Source organism: Megascapheus bottae, chromosome 10 (assembly GCF_031878675.1).
Source record: "Megascapheus bottae isolate mThoBot1 chromosome 10, mThoBot2.hap1, whole genome shotgun sequence".
NCBI lineage: Eukaryota > Metazoa > Chordata > Mammalia > Rodentia > Geomyidae > Megascapheus > Megascapheus bottae.
In genome coordinates this window covers 54,917,958-54,937,823 of record NC_143518.1, presented here as the reverse complement: position 1 = coordinate 54,937,823, position 19,866 = coordinate 54,917,958, and the positions used below count along the sequence as shown (strand labels likewise).

Below are 19,866 nucleotides of genomic sequence, written 5' to 3'. Positions count from 1 at the left end.
TGGGAGTTATATTCCAGAGAACATAAGTTCTCTGGTAAATCTGGTAAGTAGCAATAAGTGAGTTGCGATATAGTGAGGGATGCTGCTATTTTGTGGATTTTCACCTCTTATGGGGGTCTCTGGGATGTAACTCGTATGAGAGGTCAAAGATCACTGTAATTCATATGTGGTCAGGGTCATCTAGTCTGTAATGAATTGTCACGGAGGTCATATCATCACCATCTAAGCCAAGTCTTTGATGTGGAGTAGGGGCATCAGGTCTCTGGGTCACCTGGACTCACCCACGTTGAATTTCTCCCACAATCTGCATGTGATACTTTTGGGGCATCTTATAGCTCCCAGAGATAGCTGTTGTCACCACCACCTGTAAATCCCAAAGTGGAGAAAAGGGATTGTTTCTAAAGTTGATACCAAGGTAGTAATCTCCCCTATGTTTTCCTTCTTATTAGGGGCTCCAAACCTCAGTCTCTTGCCTTCTTTTTGGTTTTTTTTTTGTCAGTCATGAGGCTAAACTCTGGGTCTGGGTGTTATCCCTGAGCTCTTCAGCTCAAAGCTAGCATTCCACTTGAGCACAGAAAACCACTTCTGGTTTTCTGGTGTTAATTAGAGATAAGAGTCTCATGGACTTTGTGCCCGGGCTGGTTTTGAACCATGATCCTCAGATTTCAGCCTCCTGAGTAGCTAGGCTTACAGGCATGAGTGACAGGCATCCAGCTCTCTTGCCTTCTAAGGGCCCTGTATGTGGTGGTGGCAGGGGGTGGGGTTGAGGAGCAACTTAGGAGGAGAGGAAGGGGCACATACACAGGATGAGAGTGGATTCACATGTGACTTTCTGTCTGCTGGATTAATGGGGGAGGAAGGGTAGGGTTCCTCCTGACTCTGGCTGAAGCTGGATGGCTCCCAGCCCCTCCATCCTGCCCCCCACCCAGCCACAGGCAGGGTTCTTACCACGATCACCTCTGTAGGGATGGGGAAGCGGATCTTGTGCATGTAGCGAGCATTGAGTTCCTTCACCAACACCAGGAAGACGCCACTGGCGAGGGCGAAGACCAGCGAGGCGATGTTGGTATGGGGGAGGTTTTTGCAAATGTCAATGAAGGTCTAGGGGAGAGAGCATCAGGCTCACAGGCTCCCACCCTTTCTTCCCGTGCTGCCCGACCCTCGGGTGCCTGACCCAGGGAAGAGATGCCTTCATGGTCCATGGGGGTCCACAGAGGTCCACAGAGGCAGAATGCAGACCCTGGTCCCCAAGAATCTCATTTCCTACTACTCTCTCCAGGACACATGGGTAGATTTTTCTAGAATAGAATACTTTGTTTTCTCTAAAGGAAGAGGGATGGAGGTTGGACTTAAGAGAGTTTTCTTGAGCTGGGAGGGGTTGAGATACTGGAATGGGGGATGAGTGGATATGCACCTCTTGTTTTCTTGTGGGATTAACCACAGAGTCTCAATGAGCCTTGGAGGTCATTGCCGGAGGGGGACCCCTGGAATGCTCTCTGCCCAGGGGCTCAGCCAGAATGAGCAGCTCAGTTTCAGGGACCTCTGCCCCTTTGCCTGCCCCAGGCCCACCCTATTGACAGGAAGCGTTCCCCAAACGTACTAAGACGATAGAGCCGGGGCCCGTGTAGGAAGGGACGGTCAGGCCAAAGATGTACTTGAGCACGGAGATCAGAATCTGCAGGCCAGCCGCTGTCATGAAGCCCCGGATGAAGGATTCAGAGAGGTAGATAGCCACAAAGCCAAACTGCACAATGCCCAAGCCAATCTGAGACAGAGAAAGAGATGGTCGGGGAGATCATAGATGGTCGATCCAATCCTGGCTTGGAGCAATACGTGGTTCTGTAGAGAAAGTGACCTTGTTCTGCCCTGCCCCAAGCCTTCAGTGGATACCACCAGGCCTGTAGTTCTTTGGGTCATGAACTTCTTTGTCTCTTCACCTTCCTGGTTTCCTTACCCGAAAATGAACCAGGTCCTTCCCTGGTGCTTCCTCTCCCAGTCAATGACACTGCCATATACCTTGTTGCCTAATCGGAAACTCAGGGAGTCACCCTTTGTCACCTCCCACATCCAATCTATCGCCCAGCCCAGTTAATGCTCCTTCCTTCCACCCCCAGCTCCCTTTCCACGGCCACTACCCTGCTCTTGCTTCTGTCACTCCTGCTGAACCTCTCTCAAATTCCCCAACAGGTCCCTGCCTTGCTTCTCATCTACCTGTCACCAATTTCACACAGCCCCAACAATCCTTTACAAAGTGCCAGCTCGACACAACATAGGCTGTAGATTTCATTGGCTCCCTTGCCTGCCTTTCTGGCCTCTTCTTTTAGACCTCTCCCCACTAGGCACACCAAACTCCTTGCTTTCTCCTCCCAGGGCCAACTGTACTGTCTTGGGTCCCAGTGCTTTTGGAGTCTGGACCAGCTTGGCTGGCTGAACCAGCCTTCCTACCTGTTCATTCAATTATTGCTCACTTTTATTCTTGCTTCCGGACTAAAATACAGGGTCACCTCAGCTCTTCCTTGACTCTCTCCGGGGTTTCCCCAGTGTTTGCAAGTAACTCTGCAGGTGCAGCTTATCTCCCTGTACACAGATCTCTCTGTTGACATGGCTACTTCCTTTGTCTGGCTCCAGAGCAACTTGTGCACTGGGTCTACTTTCTTACTTATCTTCCTCTCCTCGGGGCCTAACCCAGTTCCTACTGTGACAAAACTCCTGAAAACATGAAGTGAATAAATGAGGGAAAGGTGCTTTCTGGGACTGAGCTTGCTCTTGTGCTCTTTCCAGTGCCTTCTCTCCCGAAATGGTAGAGGAAAATCTCTTTGTGCTCAGTTCATGGTGTACCCCTGGGTGCTGTGTTTTGGAGCAGCGGAGGCTGACAGAGAGAGCTTGGTTTCTCCAAGATGAATTGGAGAGAGGCTTTGAGTCTTTTAGGCAGACCTTACATTCAGGACAGTTTAACTTAGTAGTATTGCTGGTCTAGATATAGTCTTAGACACAGGTGAGAAGATACTCTGATATGTGTGTGTGTGTGTATGTGTGTGTGTGTGTGTTGATCCTGGAGCATGAGCTCTGGGCCTCGGCACTGTCTCTGAGCCTTTTGTGCTCAGGGCCAACATTCTACCACTTTGAGCCATAGCTCTATTTTTGTCTTTTTGATGGTTGATTAGAGATAAGAGTCTCAAGGACTTTCCTGCCCAGGCTGTCTGTGACCCTCGGTTCTCAGATCTTAGCCTCCTGAGTAGCTAGGATCACGGGCATAAATTTCTGGTGCCTGGCACTCTGACTGTTTTGGCCCTGGGACAGGGAAGAGGCTGGAGGCAGAGCCCTAAGTCAGATGTGGCATCAAATGGGGAGAGGGCTTTGAGGCAGGAGCAGGGTAGTCTGACAGCTGAGGTGAGGCCCTGACAGCGCTGGGGTGGGGGTAACCCTCTTACCTGGATGATGGCAGTCAGACAGGCGAGCGTGGCTGACACGTGCAGCCTCTCTGCCTCCATGGCTGCTGTGTCTATGTAGCTCTCATTGGTGGCATTGTTGAAGACTCGGAATTTCGACTCTGGGGCCAGCTGCAGACAGATGTTACCCACCAGGATGCTGATAACGGCAAAGGTACCTGTGGTGCCCCACCCAGTCAGCAAAAATCAGAGGTTTGGAGCACACCCACAGAAATCAGCAAGGGGCCCATGAATGCATTGGTCCCCCTGGGAAAAGGATTACTACATAGCCCTGGGACCAGGCCCTTTTGCCCCATGTCCCCTAGCACCAGAGAACCTCAGATGGGCCTGCCAGGGCCCACCTAGGTGTTCACATCTATTCAGCTAATGTAGTACATGGCTTATTTGGCCAAGAAGTCCTTCTCTCCTTCCGGGGAGAAGCAAGAGGCCATGGTGACTGAGCTCAGGGCTCAGTGATTTCTTCAAGGTCACCAGAGACCTGGGGCTCTCCCTTCCCTTCCCCCCAACCAGGTCACCCTGTCTGCCCATAGGGGAGAGGCCTTACCTGGCACCATCTGGTGCACCCCCCCCAGGAAGAAGTAGGTCAGGAGGGGGAAGAAGGAGGAGTAGAGGCCGTTGACTGCAGGAAGGTTGGCCAACAAAGCAAATGCCATGCCTGCAGGGCACAAAGAGATGAAAGGTTCAGGGGTGCGGTTGGCTTACAGTGGTCTCGGAGGGACTGGGTGGAGGTCGGAGAATGAGAGGGAGCGGAGGCACCTTGTGGCACCTGGATACATCCCCCGCTGAGTCCACCCAGTAGGTCTGGTATGATGTAGTCTTTGATCTTGTACTTGGGGAGCCAGGAGAGGATAGGCAGCAACCCAAACACCACGGTTTTGACCTTGGCGGAGGAACACCTGCAGGGGAAGAGGGGTGGTTGGAAAGGGATGATAATATCTTATTCATTCTCAATTTGTTCAGATCTGGCAGGTGCCTGAGTGTTCACATAGAGCTGAATGCCAGGAAATCCCAAGAGAGAAGGCTAGAACTGTGTGTGTGTGTGTGTGTGTGTGTGTGTGTGTGTGTGTGTGTGTGTGTGTGAATGTGTGTGTGAGAGAGAAGGTGTGTGTGCAGTGCAGGTACTGGGGCTTGAATGCAGGGCCTAGGAACTGCTCCTTCGTTATTTCACTCAAGGCTGGTGCTCCACCACTTGAGCCACACCTCCACTTGCAGCTTTTTTGGTTATTAACTGGAGATAAGAGTCTCATAGACTATGGCCGGGAGTTTGGCCTAGTGGTTAAAGTGCTTGCCTAGCATGCATGAAGACCTGGGTTCGATTCCTTGGTACCACATACATAGAAAAAATGCCAGAAGTGGTGCTGAAGCTCAAGTGGTAGAGCTCTAGCCTTGAGAAAGTCCAAGGCCAGTGCTCAGGCCCTGAGCTCAAGCCCAGGACTGGCAAAAAAAAAAAAAAAAAAAGAATCTCATAGACTTTCCGCCCAGCCTGGCTTCTAACCATGATCCTCAGATCTCAGCCTGCTGAGTAGCTTGGATTACAGACGGGATGAACCATTGGCACCCAGCAGCAGGAACTTTCTCTGGAGAGTTTGGCAACGCCTCGGCTGGAACTCTTTCCACTGCCAGCTCCTCACCTGAGAGCTCTACAAGATTTGCGTTTGGGGTTTGAATTTTTATGGTGGTTCAGCCTTCTGAGGTGTGGCGTCTCCACTCCGGTGACTTTTATCCAGGAAAAGCTCCTTCTATCTTTCTCAGAGAACATAGGATTGATATCCTTCTTGTCTTCCACAGATCCTCCACCTCTTGTGTGGTAATTATTTGTCCTTCAACTGTCTTTAGAAAGCAATGCCCATGTGACAAAAAGCCTGTCTCTTTATTCTTGCATACCTTGTGTTTTACAGAAGCACAGCCAGTAAATACTTGTTGCATAAAATAATGCACGAGTGTGAGTGCATCTGTGTGAGTGATGGATGCTTGCTCGCCTTCTTTCTTGAACTTTTCCCCAAAGGCAGGATCTGTTGTACTTCTGAGGTGCTTCTCTGCTGAATTATTACCTTTAGCATGATGGCTCCACTAGCTGAGTTCTCCAATGAGGAAGAGAGAATGGAGGGGCTGCTCCTAGGCCCCCACTGAGGAGGGAGTACTGAGTTCTGATTCCCTCCCTATTTGTTCAACACCCGAAATCTTTTCATAGAAATCCAGGAGCGGCAGGAACAAGGGCCTAGGACTTCAAGGCGGACGGCCGACGGATTGATGACTGGAAGAGGGTGGTGATTTTCTTTTCTTCTCCCAGGTGAAGGAACTCAAATACTCAGGGCCCATCTGGTGACTCACTGCCCTCCTCTGATTAAGCTTCCTTTTCTGCTCGCCACCAATTCTTGTTCTTTGCTGTTGCTCAACAATCATTTCCCTAACACTGGGGCTCCTGGATGTCATCCAAGACTAGAACTGACACAGACAATGCTTTGTGTCTTGAAAAATTGAGGCAGATTTTTCTGTCCCAAATAACACCCTGCAGAAGAGTGGCTGGCCTCTTGTCTCCTCTGAGGCACACGAGTGCTTGTCCTACCTCTGGATGGTGGAAGGGGCGGTCTACGTGTGAAAATGTTTAATCTACCCTTACAGCTGTGTCCTAGGAGAGAACCAGCCCTGCAAGGGCTCTACTAGGTTTCTTTGTGACAGAGAAAAGTGGACTCCCAAGCAGACAGCAGGTTGGAGGACAAGTGATAGCTTAGAGGCTTGTTCGTGCAACTTGGGCCATATGTTGGGCAAAGCAATCTACTGTCTGAAAGAAGAGAGCTAGAAACAGATGCCAAACACCTGCACAGAGGCCCTAGAGGCCCCAAGGGAAGTGAGGGAGGGGTTAGCTTTCTAGACATTCTTTCAACAGGTATTTGTCTGAACACTTTCTGTGTGCCAGGCACCGCTCAAGGCTCCCAAGCCAGTAACATAGCAGTTGTCAGGTCCCTGCCTCCTTTTAATTTTCATCACTCCAACTTTTTAGTACACCAGTAGCTTTCCTGATCTCTCCAGCAGAAAGACTAAAGTCAAGGGCTAGTGGAGCCCACCTGTCAGAGGGGCACAGCTACAGAAAGTGAGTGGCCAGACACCCCCGTGGCCTTTACTATACCCACCACAGAGATGAAGCCTCCTGAGAGATGCAGGGCTGGGCTGGAGCTTTTAGAAAAATCTCAAGTGGGTGATTCCCCTAGCCTGAACCAGTTCCACCTGCAGCTCCACTTCAGTCCCTGCCAGTGACCTCAATCCAGGTAACTGAATCAGCTGTTTCCTCAGTGGCACAAGGGAGCGGGAACCAGCCCGCAGCCAGGCCTGCACAGGTCTGCCAGAAGTCTGGGAAGAGAGAGGGTGAAGCCTGTGGCCTCAGGCTCCTGGGGTGAAGGTGGTGGAGAAGTGGATACAGGGGACTCTGAGCAGCCTCCTCTTCTGAGGAAATGGAGAAGAGAAAGAGCCCAGGGGCTGGGAGAACCTCAATGTGGAAGGCTCTCTTTGGGAGCACCCAGGAACTTAAGGCCTCCTCTAGGAATTCTCTAGACCCAGGAGGGAAGGAGAGGAAAGGGCACAGGGTGATGGTAGTGTCAGGTGTTTAGGGAAGTAGGAAGCAGGACACAGAGAGGGGCCTGAGCTCCTACTCTCTATGTCCATCTACTGCTTCTTCAAAGACTCGGGAGATGGACTGAGAATACGGGAAGGCCCCATGTAGGTGGCCAAGGAGAAGCCTTCTGAAGTGGTGGGTAGTTCTTGATCCTGCTTCTCCTCCTCCTGCTCCTCCTCTTCCTCTCTAGGAGCTCCAGATGGACCCCTAGGCTCTTACATTCTGGGCTCAGAATCTCCTCTCTCCTCCCCACTGTTTCCCTAAGCCCAGTGTTAGAGTCCTGGTGCAGGAGGTCTATCCTGTTTTGATAAGGAGCAGAGGAAAGAGGAGTCTGGGCTCTCAGCCACATTACCTGAAGGCATTTCGAAGTTTCTCCCCCACTGGGTACGTCCGGTCCTTCTTCTCAAACTCATCATCGAAGACGGTAAGAGAGTACGCGGTCCTGTCTACCAGGTAGCGGGGCCTGGGCTGGCTCATGTCTGGGGCATTTAGGAGCTTTAGGAGAAGTAGAGGAGGAGAGGATGAAGGGGCATCACTCTTAGTGCCAGCCGGGCCTTCTCTCTCTAGTCCTCACTGCAGCCAAGATTTATTCTGGTCTTCCCCGCCCCCATGCAGCCAGGAGCCTCCCTTCCCTCCCTCTGTCAAGTCTTTCTGCCAGACTCACTTCTTTTGGTGCCTTCCTCCTCAAGCACTGATGATACATACAACTCGCCCTGGCTGTTTTGCTTGGCGCCCAGCACGTGGCTGGCATGCCACACACCTGTGACATCACTGTCACCCCCGCCAAACATCAGGCACAAGGGAGATGGGAGCCCAAGAGTACAGAGGCCACAACTGCATTCAGTACCTGGAACTGACTGCTAGGGGGACCCCATAAACCACCCTCGCCTTTCCGCCTGAGTTTCCTTGGCAGAAAGGCTCATTCCCTTTAGCCAGTCAGCTTGGAATAAACAGAGAAAACAGCCTGCCTCGAGGCAGGGGGATGACCAAGGTGACCTCAGGAGGACCTTCTCGAAGAAGACACCTAGCTGGGACTTCACCAACAGGTTTCCCTAGGACGACAATGGTGTGTGGGGAACTCAACATGGTACCCTGCCAGCAGTCTCTCCCACAGCTTCCTGTGCCTAGCCTTTCCCCCACCCTTGTGTACTGGTCTCTCCTTGCGCTTTGCGCAACCCCACTGACACTCCATTAACTGAGTTGGGCAGAGCTGGGTGCCAGTCTCTTGAGGAGTCCCTGTGGGAATTTCTTCCCTCTCCCTCCTCTAATTCCTGGTCCCTGGGTCCTCTTCCTGGGCCCCAGGGCTGGGAATAGCTGCTTAGATGGGAATGCTAAGCGGGACGACTTGTGTTTGGGAAGTGGCATGTATGTGGTGGCTGTGGGCAGTTTGGGAAAAGATTGAAGGTAGAGCTGAACCTGTGTAACCACAGGGGATAAGGATAACAGTTGGGGGTGCCTCTAGACTCCCTGGGGGGAGGAACAGGGGGTTGGGGAGATTATCAAAGGAGTGTAGGTTGCTGGATGGCTTTTGTAGAAGGTTCCAGAAACCTGGATTAAGTCCTGGCTTTACTGGGGAGGGGGACATGGTAACATTGCCATTTTTTTTTTTTTTTTTTTTGCCAGTCCCAGGAATTCAACTCAGGGCCTGGGCACTATCCTTGAACCTTTTTGTGCTCAAGACCAGTGGTAAACCATTTTTTTTTTTTGCTAGTTCTCGGACTTGAACTCAGGGCCTAAGCATTGTCCTTGGGCTTTCTCAAGGCTAGAGCTCTACCACTTACGCCACAGAACCACTTCCAGCTTTTTCCATGTATGTGGTACCAGGGAATTGAACCTGCGTCTTTGTGCATGCTAGGTAAGCACTCTATCACTAGACCAAACTTCTGGCCCTAGTGTTATACCATTTGAGCCACAGTGCCACTGCCAGCTTTTTCTGAGTAGTTAATTGAAGATAAGAGTCTCACGGACTTTTTTGCCTGGGTTGGCTTTGAACCATGATCCTCAGATCTCAGCCTCTTGAGTAGCGAGGATTACAGGTGAGAGCTGTGAGCTACTGGCGCCTGGCAACATTGACTCTTTGAACCTCATAGCTTGCATCAGCAAAATGAAGGTAGGCTCTTTTCTCACAGAGTAATTATAAAAATCAAACCAGTTCATCAAGAAGAGTTTAGGTAAAATGGAAAGAATGGTATAATTGTGAGTTCCTGTCCTTAGCAAGGTTGTGCTCAACTTGAAGGACCTGGGCTGGGGTACCCAGATCCTTTAGTGGTGGAATCAACATCCACTGGGATTGACAGATAAAGGTGGAACTTCTGGCAAGCTCCATGATCATGGGGGGAGGTGCCCAGACCCTGGCATTTAGTAAGGACTGTACAAATGCTTGTTGAGTGAATCATCCAATGGTGTTTGGAGGAGACATGGACAGAAATGAGCGAGAACCATGGCATGTGAGACATTTCTGAAGGACAAATGCAGAGTGGCATCAAGCAAATAGCTGGAGTTTTAGAGCCAGAATGACCTGAGTTCAAAGGGTTTCTTCATCTGTAAATGGGATAATAACAGTCGTAGGCAGTTGCTGTGAGGATTAACTGAGATCAACTGTGCTGAGTGCCCTGGCCTTTCCTGGGCACCCCATAAATGGTAACGGCAATGATTACTATTATTAAAGTGGGGAGTGGCTTTCTTCCTTATAGAAAGACCATTCACAGGCCTTTATCCTTCAGTGTCCACAAGGCAAGGTGGTCTCCCTCCTCCCTGTAACCTCAGGGTCTGACTTTCCAGCTTGTTTGCTTAGTGTGCTCTTTGGAAGAAATGAGTGGGGAGGGACTCAGCACTATGGACCTAGCTTTAGAAATAGACTCATTCATGGTTAGGGAGTGGGTCCCAGGCCACAGACCACACACAAAAGATGACAAAAAAAAAAAAAAAGTGAAGGCAGAGCCAGGTGCCAGTGACTCACACATGTAATCTTAGCTCTTCAAGGGGCTGAGGTCTGAGGATGAAGGTTTGAAGCCGCCCTGGTAGAATTGTCTGTGAGACTCTGATCTTCAATTCGCTACCAAAACGGTGGCTCAAGTGGTAGAGCAAAAAAAAAGCTAAGGGGACAGTAGCTGGGCCCTGTGTTTAAGTCCTAGTATCACCGGTATCAGCACACATACACACACACACACACACACACACACACACACACACTCACACACTCACGTTAAGATAGGCTGTCGGCTATATCTGGAAAGGAGAACCCTGTAGACATTTTGGAGATTTTATTTCCATGCCAGCTAGCAAGTGGGGATCCCTGAAGCTTTCTTCCAGGGTGCTTCCAAAGTCTACCTGTGCCAGCAGTGTACTCATATTTATGGAGTGGGAGATGCTACTAACATCTCATCCACTTCAACCGTGTTACCCCAACAACACTCCCCATTTCCTCGGTTCCCCATTTTCGTTCTCCCTGTCACTCAGTTCTCGGCTTTTCCTCCCTTCAGTCTTCTCATTCAGTTCTTCAGTCTCCTTTCCTTCCTTCTAGCACCTCTGTGTCTCTACCCTGCCCAGCTGCTCGTTTGAGTTTATACTAGAATTTCTTTTTCTGGAAAGCCTTCCTAGCTGTGAGGAAGATCAGTCAAATTCCTTATTTTGGCCTTTTTGCCTTAAAAAAAAACATCTGGCATGGTGTTTTTATTATCTTATTGAATCCTCTGGCCTGGTATCACTGGCTTCAGTGGATTTGTTGGCTGGGTTCTCTGTACCATCCAGGTGGGTCTGTTGAGCACCTCAAACAAGCTCGGGGTTCTACTCAGACTTCCCTCCTTACCCCAGGTTCCCTGACTCATTTCTACCATTCTAGCCCTGCCCTTCCTTGAGAACTGCTTCAGTTCCTCCTCCTTCCCTCTCCTCCCTTTTCCTCCCCTCACCTCCCCTCGCCTCCCCTCATCTCCCCTCGCCTCCCCTCGCCTTCTCTTGCCTCCTCTATCCTCCTTTCCTCCCTCCTGTCCTCTCTCTCATCCACAAAAGCTCTCCTGACCACCCTGGCCCTGCATCATCTTTCTGTCCCCTTGTATCTCTGTACACTGCCATTGTTTTTGGCCATTCCTAGCTGTCCATCAGGACAGGGTGGGAAGAAGAAAGGGGCGGAACAATAGAAATCCTTCAGAGAACAGCAGGTGGGTGACTCAGGCCTCCTCTGCCCGCTCTAAGTTTTCCTACACCTGGGGACTGGGTGCTGGAGAGTCCCTTTGTGTCACAACTAGCAGAGGGGAAAAGCCCCCTTGTTTTACTGCAACCCAACACCTGTTCCTTTCCCATGATTTGTTTACTTCATTCTGGGAACAGGGTGTAGTGAGGGATGAGGCCCTTTATTCCCACCACATGGAAGGAAAACAGGGCAGCTAGCTGGAGTCGGGAAGTTTTGTGTAGACTAGAACTTGAGGGCAGCACAGGTTTGTGAAAGAGGAAACTGAGTCTTGGAGTGAGGTGAATAGATTTGAACCAGAACTTGACTTCTACTCAAGTGCTCCTGGCAGAAGGGGCTTTAGCCCTCCCAGGGAGAATGATGAAATCTGCTTTGGCCCTCATAGTGCCCCTTCCTGGCCCCTAGGTGACCTGAGATAGGCCTTCGGAGTTTTGTTTTTCCTGATAAGGGCTCTGCCTGGAGTCCACCACCCTGCCTGGCTTCAGCTTGGCCCTGACAATGGTGGAGTTAAACTCTATAGGCTCAAGCCGCAGCTCCAGGTGAGGAGATACAATTCTACAGAGGGGTTCCCATGGGGGAAGCATAGCAGGGAAAGCCATTTCATCCCCAGCTAAGCCTTCAGGCCTTGCAGTGTGGAGGAAGTGTGGAGGAGAGCGAGCAGGACCTCACCTCTTGTAGAGAAATGGTGGGAATTCTCAGGGTGCTAAGGGAGCTGTGGGGTCCTACCTCAAGAGAGGTTGAGTTGGAGTGGGAAGGTGACAATGGGATCAGGAAAGGGAGGGAGGTATAGCAAATGTGACAGTTTGATCCCAAGTTAAACACACAGCCCTGGCAAGAGATGTCAAAAAAGTCAAGCACTCTATTGCCATCGGTGTGTATTCGTGAGCTCCACTCATCGCATAATAGCAGCCCCCTCACCTCCTCTCATTCCCGCCCCCCCCATAGGATCAGAGACAAAAAGCAGGTGACCCAGACAATATGGAGGCACAAAGGTGACTTGCCCCTCCCCCACTTGGGAGGGAGGAGGGGCATCTCCAAGGAGTTGGAGACTGACAGGAGAGCTGGGCGCTTCAGGAGAATGGAAGGAGAGAATGGGAGAGTAGAAAGTAGGGGATGTGGGTACTAGGACAATTCCTAGGCCCTGGTGGGAGATAGGCTGGGTGACCAGAGGCTGAGGAGCTAGGGGAAGGAAAGCTGAAGGCAAATGGACTCTGTGGGGAGCCCCTACATTCACTCTATGTCTTTACAATGAGTGCTGGCAAAAGCCCACTGGGAGCTGTCTCAAGCACATTTCTGATTAGGTTTGTTGTTATCTTCAGAGCCCGGGGTTATGCATGGAGAGGTTTGGAAGGGTGCCTGGCTCTTGTAAATGTGCAATAAATTCTGACCACTATTGTTACTGTGATCACATCTGAGGATTCTCCGTCTTGCTGTGTGGCCTCAGGCAAATAACTTCATCTTCCTGGGCCTCTCCTCACCCCTCCACCCCAGCCCTAGGCCCCTAATCTTCCAGATATTGCCAGGTTAGGGAAGAAAAGCAGCAAATCTTTTTTTTAGCAAAGGGCAGGACATCTGAGGTACAGGAAGTTTCAGTCACATCTGGAGGTGACCCTGTCATTGTGGCCTGACTTTCTCCTTGGCCGTGTGTGTGTGTGTGTGTGTGTGTGTGTGTGTGTGTGTGTGTGTGTGTGTGTGTCCGTCCGTGTGTCTGTGGGGGGGGCTCATTGACGCAACTGTGTCAGACATGGGAGCAGACCCGGCTTGGCCAACTACCCCAGTATCCTTATCACTAGTTCCTACCTTGTCGGCCTCTGTGTTCTGGAGAAAGGAAAGGTCACTTTGAGGCTTTCCCTTGGCTCTGGGTCCTGGCTGCCTTCCTATGCCTTCTGGGTGGGACACTCTGAGGAAAGGGTAATCTCTGTCTGGCCAGGGTCAGGGTGTGAGTCAGGGATGGACCTGGAGGCAGGGGTCTCAGTCAGAGCCTCTGTCCCTGGCAGGAGGAAGGAGGCTATAGAGGCTTCTCCAGCCCTAAGGCTTTCTTCCTTTTGCATGTGTGTGTGTGTGTGTGTGTGTGTGTGTGTGTGTGTGTGTGTTCCCATGTTTATTGGGTAGACCTCCTGTCCCCTCCTTACCTTGGTCTAATTTTCTGGGTGAAGTCAGAGGAGATGGGGATGACCCTAAAGTATGTGCCCTCTTTCTGGTTGTTGTGTGATTGTATTGCTTATAGGAGAGAGTCTCATTGCTCTGACCCCAAGTCCTCACTCCTTATTTCTTTCTCCCTGCTGGGGATAGGTGGGCAGAGGCTGCCAGGAGGAAAAAGGTTCCAGCAGAAGGAATTGAAGCTAGGCATTAGAAAATACTTTCCAGCAGGAAGATCTGAGCAAGGTCATGGGATCCCTGGGACATGCTTAGGCTTTTGGCCTCTAGAAGTCTCTAAGGAGAACAGGACTAGTCTTACTTGGAAGCCCATACAAGGAGAGACCCAAGAAGATTCAAGAATCAGGATGAAAGCCCATTTTGGCCTTGGGGGAAGGCCCACTCCCCTGGAGAAGTAGGTATGCCCTATCAGCTTCTGCCCACCAAGAACTGACTGCCTCGCACTGTGGAGCTGTGTGCTTGTTTGTCAGTGGCAAGCTGATGCCCACTCCCTTGGCAAGCTGGCTCTGGTTGCCTATTTTAGCACATACTCACTCTATACCTATATGAGATCCCCAGGATCTTAAACAAATGAGCTTCAGAGCTGACGACCAGTCCTAGGAATGCCCTAGCCACACTCTGAATACACAGCTGAGGTGTGAGTATGTGTGAAACCATAGGGTTCCAGGAGAGGGCTGGCTGTCTTTATGAGTGAAGATATTTAGCCGGGAAACCCTCTTCTAGCTGCCCCTCCTTTCCTGGAGGGAAGAAATTAAGCTGATCTTCCTTCTTTTGCATAGACCCACTGAGGCCAAGTGCCAGTGGGCAGTAAGTACTGGAACGATGAAAGATTTGCTTATCCTGGGTTGAAGACCCTGTACATTGATTTCCAGAAACGCAGGGGCTGCTGAAGGATGGCTTGGGTCCCCTTAGGCTGTAGGCTGAGGGGTTTAGAAGCTGGAGGTCTATGGGGCTGTGAGACAGGGTCTGGGCCCTGGTCTCTTGCCTGACAGAGCTGCTCGCTCCTATGTCGGCCTCTTCCACTCTTCCCTTTCCTTCTGCCTCTTCCAGCTTTTCAGGGTTAATGGGGACAAATGAGAGTCTATGCAGTCCACGTTAAGTGCCCGGAGCTGGTGGCAGGTGAACGAGTGCAGGAGGACTTCTGCGGGCAGAGAAGGGGGAGAGGGCTACACACACGGAGCGGCCTAGGAGCCAGACATGAAGAGCTCTTTGCTTCCAGGACTTGAAAAAGGGCGAGGCAGCACCAGCAGCTTCAAAGGCGGGCGCCCCAGACAAGGCCCACTACCCACTGTTCTTTTCTGGAAGGCTTGCTGGCGGAGGCAACTGCTTAGCCGCTCTCTATCTGGGGGTCTAGTAGTCTCTATCATAGCCTTTGCCTTATATGGTCCACCCCCTCACCCCCCGAGTTTAGATGAGTATCTAAAGCCTGTACACAAAAGTGGGGGTTCGATGGGCTCATCAGAGGAGATGACCGGGGGCTGCTCTCAGACTCGGGGTCCAAAGTGCCCTTCCTGCTTGGCATATACCCACTGTGTGACTGGCTGGTCTCTATTAGCCCGTCTCTGTTACCCCCATGCCCGCCCTCTTGCAGGGATGACCCCAGCCCAGTGGGGTGGGCTGGGCTGGGCTGGGCTGGGTGGGGCTTACCTCGGGTGAACAGAGCTGGCTGGGCAGGGCTGCAGGTGCGTCTGGGCAGCGGGCAGCCGAAAGGTGTTCCTGAGGTGTGTGAAAGGACTGTGCTCAAATAATCCAGGGAGGCGTTTATAAATAACTTCACCCCAGGGCCACGGGGTGAGCCCCGGCTTCTGATTGGTTCAGAGGGGAAGTGGTTTTGAACACTACACCGTAGCTAAGCCTGAGGAGATAGGAAAAGGAGATAAGGGGAAAAGGTCCCAAATGAACAGCCCTTTTTTGTTTTACCTGGGGAGCAGGGCTGTTTGATGGGAGCTTGGCACTTCCTAAATCCACCCCAAAGACAATAGATCACATTCAGTGGGGCCCTTGCTCCCCCAAGGCGGCCAGGCCAGCCGAGGAGGGGCACAAGGCAGATTCCTCTCTGAGCTTGCTCGTGGGGTTGGGGGTCAAGCCAAACAGACTCTCGGACAATGGGCACCATTGAGGCCACCGGAGGGGTGGGGTTGTGGGGCTCTTGCTTTGAAGGTTGGAGATCTGGGGGAGTGGGGAGGAGGACAGTGGACCTCTGAACACCCTGAGGAAAGGGATGAGCCATGTCCAGGAGGTCCTGAGAGCCCATTGTGTGGGCTGGAGGCCTGGTGTCCAGGTGCTTCCCTGACTGTCATTTGGGAAATCTGCATCTTAGACTATCTTTCATGGTGCTGGGAAGAGTGTCTCTGCTCCCTTTAACTTCTGGGGTGGCATACAGAGAGAGCCTGGGAATTTAGGGTAGAGGGAGGAGCTCGATAGACTGTGCCTAGGGTGGTTCTATGAAGGGTGGCTGAGGCTGAGCCCCTGTCACTTCCAGAAGTCACTGTTGGCCTGAGCTGGGGGCACTACCCAGACTATGCTATCCTGAAGGGTTCAAGCTACCCATCCCATGCCCAGTGGTACAGTGAAGACTCATTGGGAGAGTGTGTGAGGATGGGGGGAGGGGAGATTCTCTCCATTGGGAAGGAGAAGCCCTTCTGAGGACAGGTGTCCTTTCATAAAGACATCTACAGTTGCATTCTCCTAGGCCTGGCTGTCCTTCCATCTACCCCAAAGGAAACAGAGGCTCTGAGGCACAATGGCACCAGTACAGGTACTTCAGCAAGGCACCACTGGAAGTTGGGACAAAAGTAAAAACAAGCTAGTTTTTGTACATACTTCAGACTCAACAAATACTTGTTGAATGAGTGAAAGGTTGGCAAGCCCACCCCAATGGGTAGTGTGTAGATGCATTGCTTATGGGGGCCAGGGAAACATCCAAGGTCACCCAGAGTTGTCAGACTATAGCCAGACAGCTTGCTGAAGAAAGCTAGAGTGCCAGAACCCAAGCAAGCTTGCCACCCAGCTGGGAAGGCTTTGTGTGTGGGCACTGCCTCTGGGACAAATTTTGTGTTGCTCATTCATTCTGGTGGCCTTTCTGCCTCCCCTTCCTTACACTGCCCACCGAGTGGTGATGAGATGCTCAATTGTCAGTGGTTCTCCAAATACTGTGGCCCACAGAGAGGGCCTTGTTCATCATACCTGTATCCCTATTGGTTAGGTTTGTTCGTGGTAGAATCTTTGAACAAAGCAGGACCAGAGACAAGAACTTGTCCACAAGTTTCCAGCTTTGTCCAGTGTTGTACGTTGCCTGACCTGCTTTACATTTTGGCCAAGAAATTCCTAGAAAGTAACTGAGTCATCAGGCTTTCACTATAGGCAAGTGACAGTGGCTATGAAAATCAGACAATCAAGTCCCTTTGCTGAGGCTCCGTGCCCATGAAGGAGCCCTCTACCTGTACATCTGCCTGAGCAGAGAATGTGTCGCCTGCTAGACATCCTACTGTCTGAAAATATGTGGTTCATTTACACTGGAAGTACTAGAGACAGAACCCAGGGTCTCTTACATGCTAGACACATGCTCTGCCACTGTACGGAAGTCCCATTTCTCTTTAAATGACCTGTGTTAATTTCTAGGTTACCAGTTGGTCAAGTGAATTTATTTCATGTGAGTTTAATTCTCCCAAGGCTGGCCTACTTTCCATAGTAACACTCGGCTTTCATATAGCTTGTCTGCTTTAGTTCTCACACTGGTGACATATCATAGTATGCTATTCTCCTTGGATGTGTGTGTGTATGTGTGTATGTGGGGGGGGGGGCAGTGAACTGAAGTTGACTGAAGTGAAATAACCTGCGCAAGTTCATGAAGATCTGGATGGGGAAAAAAAGAGGAATCTTATTTGGGACCTTAACCAACACTCCCACCTTTTAGACACACTTAGCCACCGCCGCCCTCCTCCTCCTCCTCCTCCTCCTCCTCCTCCTCTTCCCCTTCCCCCTCCCCGTCCCCCTCCTCCTTCTCTTCTTCTTCCTCCTCCTCCCCCTCCTCCTCCCCCTCCCCCTCCTCCTTCTTTTTCTTGTTTCTCCCCCTCCCCTCCTCCCCTTCTCTTCTTCTTCCTCCTCCTCCCCCTCCTCCTCCCCCTCCCCCTCCTCCTTCTTTTTCTTCTTCTTCCTCCCCCTCCCCTCCTCCCCCTTCTCTTCTTCTTCCTCCTCCTCCCCCTCCTCCTCCCCCTCCCCTCCTCCCCCTTCTCTTCTTCTTTCTCCTCCTCCCCCTCCTCCTCCCCCTCCCCCTCCTCCTTCTTTTTCTTCTTCTTCCTCCCCCTCCCCTCCTCCTCTTCCCCCTCCCCCCTCCCCCCTCCTCCCCCTCCTCCTTCTTCCTCCTCCTCCTCCTCACTCCTCCTCCTCCTCCTCCTTCTTCTTCTTCTTCTTCTTCTTCTTCTTCTTCTTCTTCTTCCTCTTCTTCTTCTTCTTCCTCTTCTTCCTCTTCTTCCTCTTCCTCCTCTTCTTCCTTTTCTTCCTCTTCTTCTCTTCTTCTTCTTTAAAATCAGTCCTGGGGCTTGAACTCGGCCTGAGCACTGTCCTTGGACTTTCTCAAGGCTAGAGCTCTATCACTTGAGCTACAACACCACTTCTGGCTTTGTTTAAATGTATGTGGTACCCAGAAAATAAACCCAGATCTTTGTAGTTGTTAGGCAAGCACTCTACCTCTAGGCCAAACTCCTGGCCTCAGGCTTCTTTTTGCATCACTTCCAAGATGACCTGGATGTAGGTGTCTGGAGCTTGGAAAGCAGGTGTTGACTTGAAAACTTGTTGGCATTTTTTTCCTACCTCTTTACTGTCTCAGCAAAATTTTGGCAGGGAGGTCTTTCATAATAGGACAGGAAGGACGAGTCCAGAAGTTCTTCTACAGTTGCCAGGGGAGATAGAGGTCTCAGAATCTGGGGATGGGTCCTGGATGAGGGGCTCATGACCAAGGAAACCAGAGCAGAAATTGGGGAAGCCAATGGTGAGAAGGAAGCATCTGGGGTAGATGTTCTCTGTAGTGAAGGGAACACAAAAATATGGACAGGCAGAAAAACAAAGATTCAGTATTACCTGAGCCTTGCGTTTTGTTAATTATGTTAGCCTGAAGAATAGAGGAGTGAAGCAGGAGAGATTTCCCACAGAAGGGAGACTGCGCTTCTGCCAAGGTTGAACACTGGACCCTAGGAGGACCAAGATTAAGGAGAATAGACACTGTTCCTCAAAGCACTCTTTCTTTCTTTCTTTCCTCCTTCCTTCCTTCCTTCCTTCCTTCCTTCCTTCCTTCCTTCCTTCCTTCCTTCCTTCCCTCCCTCCCTCCCTCCCTCCTACCTTTCTTTCTTTCTTTCTTTCTTTCTTTCTTTCTTTCTTTCTTTCTTTCTTTCTTTCCTTCCTTCCTTCCTTCCTTCCTTCCTTCTTTCTTTCTTTCTTTCTTTCTTTCTTTCTTTCTTTCTTTCTTTCTTTCTTTCTTCTTTTGTCATTCCTGGGGCTCAAACTCAGTGCCTGAGTACTGTCCTTGGTCTTTCTCAAGGCTAGAGCTCTACCACTTGAGCCACAGTACCACTTCTGGCTTTTGCTATGTATGTGGTACTAAAGATTGAATCTGGATCTTCATGCATGACAGGCAAGCACTCTACCAATAGGCCAAACTCCCAGCCCCAATCAAAGCACTATTTCTTTTCTTTTTCTTTTTTTGCCAGTCCTGGGCTTGAGCTCAGGGCCTGAGCACTGTCTTAGGACTTTCTCAAGGCTAGAGCTCTACCACTTGAGCCTCAGCACCACTTCTGGCTTTTTTTCTATGTATGTGGTATCAAGGAATCAAACCTGGGTCTTTGTGCATGGGAGGCAAGCACTCTACCACTAGGCCATTCCTGGCCTCTCTCTTTTTTTTTTTAAGATTTATTAACATTGATTTTTACATCATATTTCAAATGTCATTTTTAACAAACAAGTATTCAAGAAGGGACTCTCTATATGCAATCACTGGCATATAGATTTTATTTATTTATTTATTTTATTTTGCCAGTCCTGGGCTTGAGCTCAGGGCCTGAGCACTATCCTTGGACTTTCTCAAGGCTAGAGCTCTACCACTTGAGCCTCAGCACTACTTCTGGCTTTTTTCTATGTATGTGGTACTGAGGAATCGAACCCGGGTCTTCATGCATGCTAGGCAACCACTTTAACCACTAGGCCAAACTCCCGGGCATATAGATTTTAGAACATAATTGAAATTAAGCTGAGAGTTTGTATATCATAGATACATATTAATATACATAATAAAACATTGTGTCTATAGCATATATAGCCCATCATAGATTTTATGTCTATATAGTTATGTTTATATCTCTAAGACCACATCCATAACCTCAGGTACCCAAATATTGAGTCATCGCTCTTGTACTATTTGGATCTAATATCTACATATTAAGGATATCATGCTCCTTTTGTTCCTTTGGTCT

General features: G+C 50.4%; 1 protein-coding gene across 1 annotated transcript in view; it reads right to left on the bottom strand.

Moving 5' to 3' along the window:
• Positions 1-15,106, bottom strand: part of Slc26a9 (solute carrier family 26 member 9) — a 28,474-nt gene extending 13,368 nt beyond the window's left edge. The window contains exons 1-8 of the mRNA XM_090339933.1: positions 15,050-15,106; positions 7,412-7,554; positions 4,206-4,345; positions 3,994-4,104; positions 3,432-3,607; positions 1,601-1,765; positions 949-1,101; positions 282-364 (exon numbers count right to left, since the gene is read on the bottom strand). Of these exons, the coding sequence (XP_090196059.1) occupies positions 282-364; positions 949-1,101; positions 1,601-1,765; positions 3,432-3,607; positions 3,994-4,104; positions 4,206-4,345; positions 7,412-7,536 (953 nt within the window). The 5' untranslated portion in view covers positions 7,537-7,554; positions 15,050-15,106. The remainder of the gene's footprint in view (positions 1-281; positions 365-948; positions 1,102-1,600; positions 1,766-3,431; positions 3,608-3,993; positions 4,105-4,205; positions 4,346-7,411; positions 7,555-15,049) is intronic.
• Between the last annotated feature and the right edge of the window lie 4,760 nt (positions 15,107-19,866).